The sequence below is a fragment of the Falco rusticolus genome, chromosome 2 (assembly GCF_015220075.1).
Source record: "Falco rusticolus isolate bFalRus1 chromosome 2, bFalRus1.pri, whole genome shotgun sequence".
Taxonomy (NCBI): domain Eukaryota; kingdom Metazoa; phylum Chordata; class Aves; order Falconiformes; family Falconidae; genus Falco; species Falco rusticolus.
The window spans coordinates 19495171-19505523 of NC_051188.1; the positions used below are offsets into that span (position 1 = coordinate 19495171).

The following is a 10353-nucleotide window of genomic DNA, read 5'->3' on the forward strand; positions in this document are numbered from 1 at the left end:
TGAAAGCTAGTTATTTTTACAACTTTTGTTTTTTTCTAGCGCATCAGAACCAAAGTTCCTGTAGCACAACACAATATTCATGTGCCGTAATACACATACACAACACTGGAACATTAGAGGAATAACTTGCAGTTGTTTCACTGTAATTTATGCTTATTCTTAGTGTCCAGTATTTAATTCAGGCGATGTTAACAGCCCCATTTATTCAGCCCAGTTGTGCCACTGCTATTCAGACTGGTAGGAAGATGTGCCCTGTTCTGAGGAGTTTGCATTTCACAAGGGCAGGCAGTGAGGGAGGGACAGAAACGTGCAAGCATGTGAGCTGTCAAGGGTTGCAGCCAACATCTGTGTGTGAATGGCAAATTGTATGATGTATATGCCTATGCATTACCCTTCTCAAAGAAACAGGTTTAAACCAGTTAATGGTACACTAAATGCAACACAGTTGTTGCAGTGTGCAACAAAAGTCCATTGCCTTCTGGTATTTTCTTAGTACTTCTTTCCATCTTGACAACCCTGACGTGGGTACTCTCCTGAAAGAGAATAAATTGTCTGCTACTGCATAAAAGGTACTGGCTCTGTTTAACTCAAAGGGGCTCAGAGGAGTTTAAGTGATGCCATTTAAGGTTAAAGTTGTGCCAAAGTTCATCAATATTTTGCTGACTTAGAGTAAGTTTCTCTTTGAAGGAAGAGAATGCGGAAGCCCTTAGAAAAAGAGCACTTTCCCTCTCCGCCAGAATTACTGCACTTGCTGTGGCCCAGTACAGGCTCAGGCTGGAGCTTTTCCTCATGGCAGTAATACGGTTTGAGCGCAGGGGAGGTGCTCAGGAGTCTTAAATCTCCAGTTGGCTTTTTGACTTCGTAAAATAACTTTTTCTTAAGGGAAGCACTTGGAAAATCTATTCCAGCAAACTGGTCCCTGACTCAAATGATACATTTTCTCAGTTCAGGTTCGTTTGCAGCTGAAATTGTTCTGCTTCCGGCCAGAAATGGTTCAGTAATGGTTTTGGTAACTTTGAAGTACTGATCCTGAAAAAACAGCACACTTAAAATGAAAAAGGTTGTTGCATGGTCAGGTGGGCATCTAGTGGAGAGGATTCCTCTGGCAGAAGGCGTTAGCCTGCCTTGCTCCCCTGCTGCATCGTGGCCTTCGTTCTTTATCCCAGTACAGATTGGGAGGCTTTGGTGGTTTTTGGTTTTTTGTTCGTTCCCTGTTCCCACCCACCCCCACCCACCCATAATAATGGGGTTGTCTGGGCAAAATTCAGGCTGATGGAGCTTGGCAGATGTTTGCCTGAAGGTGTCTGCGGTTTCCACAGAACTCATCTCAGGTGGCAACAACTAAGGCTGATCCTGGGTCCGCTAGTGTCTGTAGAGAGCAGAGCACAACGTTATGGTGTGGTAAAGAAGGTTTGTGGATGCATGTCAGGTGTTGTGTACCAGGGAAGACTGCAACATGCCATCGTTCTTTTGTAGATTCTGCAGTGCTAATGGTCCAGGATGCTTCACAGGTTTCTGCTGGGGATGTTGAGGTTTAGCCAAACACTTATTCTGAACCAGGAAACGGAAATATTTTTAGTTGAGTTCTCACAAGCTTGTGTGGGAATTACTTTTGAACCAAATTTCAGTCTTAATTTCAGTTTCACTGCCAGCATTCAGTGTCTTTAATGCAAACCAGAGAAAAAGAAAATTCATAGAGGAAAAATGTGCCAGGTAACAGAGAGGCAAACCTAGTGAAGCTTTTAGTGAGTTGTATTGTCTGGTTTAGAATTGCTTTATGAAAATCAAAACTGAGGTATGTAGAGGCAAGCACATCTTGGGGAATATTGCGCTTTGAAGAGTTAGTTAAACTTATTATATATATTTATCTAAATGAAGATGTGTTAGAGACTTGTAGGAAAGTGTATTTACTCGTTTTTCCTTATTATAAAACTAAATGCAAAGATAAGAAAGTCAAGGTATGCTGAGCAGCCTAGTATAAACAAGTGCTGTGTTTAATGTTTCTTCAAGTACATGTACAGAAATAGATGCCATTTCCAGAAGTGAGTACATTTTTTGTCTGTCATTTTTATTGTATTCACTAACAGGCTTGTTCATGCACAGATAACACGGAAGTGGAAAATTTAAGGAGCCAATCCTCAGTTTCTTACAAATGTCTCCAGAGAGGATAGCATCAAATACTAGTGTATCCCTCAGCCATTAATTCTTGGTAAAGGTTCAAAAGAGTTTCTGTAAGATCAAGCGGGTTAGGATAATTTGATTGTAGAATAGGCGGGTGCCTTGCACCATCCTATCATTTTTCTTGCACTGCTGTATATCATTACCACAAATACACGGGTGGTTTTTTGCTTTCACTTGTGTGTTGAAGGTGCTTTTGTCAGTGTCCAGAGTTCCCGTTTAAAGTGGCAGATTGTTGCTAAATGGTTGGGTTTTTTTCATTGAAGATCTAGGTGGAGGAAAAGATAAAATAGTTATGGATTTGGGGTTTGTGGGTTTTGGTTGGTTCTTTTGTTGTTTGTTTTTTTTTTTTTAATAACTCCCTATTCACTGACTCAGTGTTGCACTTAGGAAATTTTAGAGAACAATGGTCAAGTTGTAATTAATTTTTTATTTGTATTCAGTCAGAAATTTACAACATATATTGGAGGTAACTTTTAACTGCTAAATATTGGAAAAATGTCATTGCTTTATTTTTATAGCTAACTGTGTGTGGTTTTTTTACAAAAGTGCAAGCATTGCACTGAAGAAGAACCTTATAGCACAGGAACTGTTTTAATCTGGAAGTGTAAATATTGTGTCTCTCTCTTTTCTGTAGTATTTATATGGAAGTAATCGAAAAGACAACATATTTATTGATCCAATCTACCAGACGTTTGAACAGGAATTAAATAAAATCCTTAGAAGTTGGCAACCAAGCATACTTCCAGATGGTAATTTTCTTTTTGGTCATGTATGTTTTTCATCTCTTAATAGTTCTGTATTCTTAAGCATGTAGATACATACAAACATTTTATGCATTGCAATAGTATTTGATTAAAAATCATAAAGATACCATCTAAGAGTTCATTTAAGACTGCACATGTTCTTACTGTCCTGTTTCTTGGTAATCCATACTGCAAGAGTTGAGTCTGCCACCACCTGTTAAGCTTAAATTGGCTATCTATTTTTAGGAAAGAAAGTTAGGATAAACAGCTGCTCTTTGACCTGTACTTCAAACCTGAGCAGAATTTACTTTTTTTCCAATTCCTTTCCCAAATGGGAAGCAGGTAGGCAGGCAGGTGCTGGGCTGTGTGTGGGTAGGGCTAACGAGTTGTGTATTTTAGCCTTTCTTAGCTGGTTGGGAGGACTCTCTTCTATGGAGCTTCTGCTCAGAAGGATCATTAGTTCATGGAGAAAACAGGAATTTTCCCCAGCAGATCAGTGTTGGTGCTGAACTGCAGGATCCACTGTTCTTCCATCTTTCTCACAATTCTCTTTTCAGGGCATGTCCTTAACAGCCCCTTTCCTCTCTCTCCTTGGCACTGTCTTTTCTCTGTATAGCTCTAGAGCGCCTTTGTATAGGGTCCTCCCTATACCCTGATATGGTCCAGAAGCGCTTTCCAAGTGAAATATCCATTAGTAGTAAGAAAGAAGGTATAGCTATTCAAACACCTTGCCTGAGCAGAATAAAATGAACTAAAAAATATGCTGTTTATGAAGGGCTTAAGATTAGCCCCTTGAACATTTGGTTTTATGTAGTAACATGATGGAGCTGCATGTAAGCGATGCTGTTGTAATTAAACAGAAATACGTTCCGTGTGAAATGGCCTATACTCGTATTTCCCATTACCTGTCTCTTACTGAAACAGTGAGTGTCTGTCTTTAAGAGGTGGTTTTGGGGCTGTGAACATACAATTAAATATGCTTATTAGAGGCTTTTCATGATCCTTCTGTTAAATATTATGGTAAACAGAAACTTGATTCTCTTGCACCTGGACAGTTGGTGTGCTAATCCATTGTATTCTCTCTAATATTCTTTTTTTAAAGGATCGATATTCTCTCGAGTTGAAGAAGATTACCTTTGGAGGATTAAACAGCTAGGATCACATTCACCAGTTGCTCTTCTGAATACTCTGTTCTACTTTAACACTAAATACTTTGGCCTGAAGACAGTGGAGCAGCACTTAAGACTTTCTTTTGGCACTGTTTTTAGACAGTGGAAAAAAAATCCTCTAACAATGGAAAGCAAAGCTTGTCTTCGATACCAAGTGTCTTCCCTGTGCAGAGCTGATAGTGAAGGTACTATGGCAGTTGAAAATTAGTATTGCAGGAGCATCCACGTTGTGCTCCTGTGAGGGACACCTGAGCACCTTGCCAGGAGCCAGAGGTCTGCCTTTGCGTAAAGTTGAGCAGCTCAGCTCCCCGATCTTTATAATCAGAGTGCGTGGTCCATGGAGACAGCAGGGTCTCTGTGTTAAATGATCCCCCTGAGCCCACTGGTCTCCATGCTAAATACTGTGACTTTGTTGTGGCGGTGGGTTGCATTTCCAGTGTGCAGATATGCATAGTTGTGGCAACCGCATTGCGATATACTTGGTGGGCTGCCCACTCTGGGAAGTTTACTGAAAATGTAAAGTAACTTCAAGTTATAGCTTAGATCTTGATTTTCTTCTTAAAGATAAAATTACTACTGGAAAAAGGAAACACGAAGATGATGAACCAGTATTTGAACAAATTGAAAACACGTCTGATCCAGCTAGATGCCCTGTGAAAATGTTTGAGTGCTATCTGTCTAAAAGGTAAGCATGCTACAGGGTGATGTGCAAGTGGTCTGGGGGAGACCTGGGTACAAAAGGCAAATATTTTTATGCAACATGAAAGATGCCCAAGTAAAGGGAATGGATTGAAATCTTCTGAAAAATACCTAAATGAAAGCATTGAAATCTCCTGTTCTGTATCTGGACAAGGCATGCAGAAGGTGTGGAAGCAGCAGAGTACTTCAGTGTAAGTTGTCAAGGACTTCATCTGGCAGTGATAGTATCATTCAGTTTTCTTACCCGGAAACACCAAGTGTCTCTGCAGAGCATTACCAGCAAGGGATCTGGTAGGTTTTACTGCTGAGGGTTACATTTGTGAGGTCCTTGTCTCTTCAGTAAAAATTGGATTGAGACAATGCATTTGCTTCATTTTAAGTCATCAGGAATCTGAAATTTAGATGCTTTTGAGATACCGAGCTTGAAAGCATGCTAAAAATATTTTGTAGTAGAAAAAATACTACTGACAGTAGCCCAGCATTTAGAATGGCTTGTTACTTTCCAATCTGCACAGAAATTAATACATTAAAAAGAAAAGCTTTGGCAACTCTTAAAACCAATAATTCAGTAGTGTTTGAAAACAGGATTTCAGGGGAAATACTTTTCTTTAATTAGAACAGCCATTCAAGCGACTGATTTTAATGTAGATTTTATGTAACTCTAAGTTACATAAATACAGGCAAGTGATACCAAAGGAATAAAATCACATTGTGTATACAACACAGGAAATCAAATGAAGTGTGACCCAATGTGTGTTAGGAAACAGCATCTTACTCTTAAAGGTGAAGAAGTTGCACACAGTGTAGGTAGAAGTGCAAGCATGTGATGTTATAGAAAGAAGCAATTAAAGAGAAGCTTGTGGTCCGTTAATGCAAGGACCTGCTTTTCATAAACTCAGTTCTGACTGTTGCAGGGAGGGGTTTTTTGCCTTCACACAAAAGGTCATGGTTCAGAGAGGGTATATCGTTAAAAAGTTGAAGCTGGATTTTTGAACTGACTTACACAGCCAGTAGTGGGGAGAGAACAAATATTTTTTTTTTATTTTTAGAAACATCTCAACATTGGGGAGAAGAAGGCACTTAAGCTCACTTGCAGTATCGTTTATGGAGCGGTTTCAAGTCCTGCTGTCTTACAGATATTGGTCACCATTGCTAACTAGAGCAGCAGACTGCTTTTCCTGGTTCCACTACTAATAACATACACCTCCCACCTTTCATGAAATAATTTTAATATTTTACAATTTAAAAGCTATTGCAAAATTTAAACTGATGTTGTAATTTAAGGTAATACTGTAAAGCTATTGTAAAATTTAAGGTAATGCTAGCTGTTTGACATATACTTGGCAACTAGTGGACAGCTGCAGCTGAGATTTCCAGATCCTCTCATTCACAGCTATCGAGACTGTATCATTGCTTGTTCCTACAAAAATACTGGCTTGTCAAAAATGTAGGAAGGAGGTTAAAATATTTGAATTATTAGAATATTTTGAACAGTCATATTTTGCTTCTTACCTGATTCTTAATCTGATTTACGTGGGAACAGAACAAGCCAACACTTTCCCTAGCAGGTGAAGAAGAGCACCCGATACCTTACCAGCCAGTTTGGGAAGATGAGCTGGTAAAAATTTTACCAAAGACACATGAAATGGAGTTGACTCCTGACGTTTGCAGTATTTATGAAGGAGGGAGCATGAATGAACACTTCCACAGGCAGGGTTCCAAATTATTTTCTGAAACTTGCCTAAATGGACAAAATACTAGAATTTCCTTAAAGGAGTCTTGTGTAGTGGGTTAGATTATGTGTCTGAGCTGGATCAAACTGGAAGTATAGTGCATCAGGAATTAAGGGATTTTAAGACTTAAAATGACCAGCCTTTCAAGGAAAATAAAAGGATGGATTTTACCACCTTCTTGTGTTTTTGTGCAGAACTGCTGCCCTTGATTTTCGAGGGAACCCCAGGCTCCACATGCAGAGATAGCCATATCAGGCAGTGGTGCAAGTAATTACTGATATCAAAATATGTCGATCAGTGGTTCTTGCATAGATAGCAAGTACTGTCTGGTTTAGCGAGTCCTGGATCTGCAAATTTTTGAAAGCTGGAAGAGTCTGTGGTCTCCTGTGTGCTTGTTAAGTCCCAGGCACCTGCTTTTGGCTGCTCTGAGGAGGTGGGACTGGCTGGGCTTGGGCCAGACCCAGCAGGGCTCCTTCTATGGACGAGACCACATTTCTCCATGTTAATTTTTTTTGGTAACTTGCTGAGGTACAGTTAAGAGTTTTGGTTTTGCAGGATATTGAAACTGCTAATACTGTTTTATCTTGTGAGGGTGTTTTTCTAACCCCCTGTATTTTCCCCCTTGTAGCCCACAGAATCTGAATCAGAGGACAGACATGTTCTATCTGCAGCCAGAGTGCTCTGTCTCTGCAGAGAGTCCCATCTGGTACACTGCGACTTCACTGGACCGCAACACTTTGGAAAATATGCTTGTACGGGTTCTTTTAGTAAAAGATATTTATGATAAAGACAATTATGAACTGGATGAAGACATAGATTAAAACAAACTTCCAAAAACCATCAAGAAAACAAACAGCATTAGATATAGTCATGCTGCTAGACCTTTACTATGGAAAATATTTCAAGTTTACCCTTTGTTTTATGAGTTTTGTAGCAGTGTGTACCCTCAGCTGGGTATTACCATGTAAATAGTCCGTGAGTGAAAGTTTCCATTATTCTGCATAGTGGTTTTAGGATACATAACAAACACATTTCAGATTCTTTTTTTTATTATTTATTTGATTAGATATGTTTGTAACTTTTTACATTGCAAAATATGAATGAGAATGTTCCATGTCTTTTTTTTTTTTTTTCCCTTGTAGTAAGAGACATTCATATTGCACAGATCTGCTGTTGGAAGCTCCCTTGAAAGGAGGCTCTTTTAATGGGTTCTTAAACCGGATGGTTGTGTATGGGTAGCACTACTAAAGTTTAGAACTTGCTGTGTCTTTCAGAATTTTTAAATGAATTGTAAACTAATAGGTTTTTTACTTTTTAGTTACTGAAGCCTTATAAGGTTATGTAGAGAGATTCCATCTTATGTACCAAAAATAGACAAAAGAGAATGCTGTTGATATTGGTGTACTGTAATGTGAATCTATTCTGGTGAAAACATTTTTTTTTTTTTTGTTGCCCTTATTAAAACCTTAGTGTCCTTTCCTTATTTGTGACTCTCTCTCAATTGCCCCTACAAATAATAAATAAACATATATATATATAAAAAAATAAATGAATATAAGCTTAAAGCATGTGGTCATCAAGACATGTATTTTGTAAAAAAGAAAAACAAAACCAAAAACCCTTCAAAAAAACCAAAAGAAAAAAAAAAAAGAAAAAGAAATGTCTGATGACAATGCTACATAATTCTTTTCCATCTTTACTTTTCTGACCATAAATACCAGTACCTCATATTACTGTAAATCTGTCCTTTGTAGCCTTAGAAGGGATTTTATGCTGTATTATGTAAAGTAATACAGTATGCTAAATTTTTAACTTTTGTTGTTTGTCCTTGCATTGTTATATGTAAATACAGTCAGTACTTGACTATGGGTGGGAAAATTCTTTTACCCAATGCCTCCGTTCAAAAGCCATATGAGATGTGAAGTTGCAGAAAATGGAAAGATGATTTTTTTTGAAGAAAAGTCCTTTCATTTGTTCTATATCCTTTCATTGTGCTTACTTTGCATAAGGAGTCTGATTTCCGGATACACGTTTAGCTGCTTAAGTTTTGTTACTTGGTCTGGTTTAACTGATGCGAGCAGTATGGTGGTTCATGCAATGGTTTGCTGTTGTACTGAAAAAAATGTAGTAGAATATTCCACTCTAAAGTAGTCATAAGTTTGGCTCTCCTAAATGGCATTAAGCATCTGTTGAGAGGAATCATCTACTAAAGGGGAAACTTTCTATGTATATATATTACCACCTGAGGATTTATTTCTTGCAAGGGCTGCATGGCTTTTTCATTTTCCTTAGCTTAAAAGAACACACATAGGGATGCATCTTTCTATATAGAGAAATAAAGCTTCAGTTGCTTTGTTTGGTTAAGCAATTTTATTTAAATTTCTGCTAATCTTATGTGTCCGTGAGTGTGTATTAACTTTAGATATACCACTATTCCAAAAGTAGATTGAGATGTATATGTTTAATTTTTCATTTTTTTTCTGGTGGCTCTACCCTTCCTGTGAAAACAAGAAATACTGCACAGCAGCAGTGAGCAGATCACTAATGGTTTCAATGCCCTTTTCCCTTTGGGAGTGAAAACACAAAACTAACTTCATTAACACTTGCTTTTTTTCAAGCAACAGCCACAGAATGTGCCCATAATACATAAAAGTATGAAATCAGGAATTGTAATCATAGTTTTGTTCTGGTCTGTCCACTTGAACACCTGACTTGACCATAAGTTAAATTTTACATATGGGAATCATTGTTACTGATTACCTGCCTGAAACACATAGTGTCCTTAACTTGAAATATTTTATTTAAACACATGTTTAAGTGTTTTGATAAATAGCAATAAGGATCACTTGCACCCCCTTCCCTGTAGCTTGGAGTTCGAGTACTTCAGCAGGGTGTCAGTCATTCCCTGATCATGACCATGTTTAACCACAAACACACTTTTGTAAAACTACAAACTTTTAATGTGAAGTGTAAAGCACGCTAAATCAAAACTAAAGTGTGTTGAGTGTTTTGTCTTAAACATTGAGTTTGAATTCTTGTTCTCATAATCAGATTACAGCTATTCTTAAGTAATGTCAGTTTTTAATATGGCAGGTTGAACGATGAACATGTGTTTTGAATGTCGTTAGAAAATAATGCTTCCCAAAGTTTATCAGAAATCACATTATTATCCTAAATTCCTCCCATTTTCTACCCAAGATTCCACCTTCCATCAGTAACAATATTTGTTAGGTTTTGAAAGGGAAAGTTTTGCATATATATCTGTGTTGGAAATACGAAGGTGGTTGTCAAGAAAATAACTTCTATCCCAGAAGATGGAGCTATTCCATCATCAGCAATAATGTTTTTCAAGCAGTTGGTGCATTTAGATTGGATGTTGTAAACTGTGGAGGTATTACAGTCAAGAATGCATCATGGTTCACTGTATGCATCTTGTTCCTAAATTTGAATGGTGATGCAAAAAGCAGTAAAAGGCCTTAGTTCTGAAAAAGCAAAGACATGCAATTTTATAGTAGGAGTTCAGGGCAAATACATTTTCTTTGTAAAACTGTCAGCAGCTGGTCTAGATTCAGGTTGGTATCAAGGAGTTACCTGCAGGTTACTGTGCAGGGAAACGTGATGCCCCGTGTTTCTACACAGAGCTTCCAAGGTAGTATATACGTGTCGGGAACCTGGCCTTGCTTTCAGCCTTCGGAGGGTGTGAAGTGGCATCCTGGCAGTTTGGGCCATTCCTGTCAGCTCTGGCAGGGCTCACCTGAAAAACGTGGCACGGGGACCGTGCTGCTGTGTCCGCACAGAGCCCTGCAGGTGGTGCTGGCGGTGCAGTCC

The 10353-nt window shown here is 38.5% G+C and overlaps 1 protein-coding gene across 13 annotated transcripts in view; it reads left to right on the forward strand.

Moving 5' to 3' along the window:
• Nucleotides 1-8889, forward strand: part of ZMYM2 (zinc finger MYM-type containing 2) — a 91986-nt gene extending 83097 nt beyond the window's left edge. For 12 of the 13 annotated variants that reach the window (XM_037375743.1, XM_037375739.1, XM_037375740.1 and 9 more), the window contains 4 exons: nucleotides 2816-2930; nucleotides 4027-4278; nucleotides 4658-4778; nucleotides 7154-8889. In XM_037375743.1, coding sequence (XP_037231640.1) covers nucleotides 2816-2930; nucleotides 4027-4278; nucleotides 4658-4778; nucleotides 7154-7346 — 681 coding nt within the window. In that variant the 3' untranslated portion in view covers nucleotides 7347-8889. Of the gene's footprint in view, nucleotides 1-2815; nucleotides 2931-4026; nucleotides 4279-4657; nucleotides 4779-7153 lie in introns of those variants that run through there. The other variant, XR_005102359.1, reaches the window with a different exon arrangement.
• Nucleotides 8890-10353: the final 1464 nt, after the last annotated feature.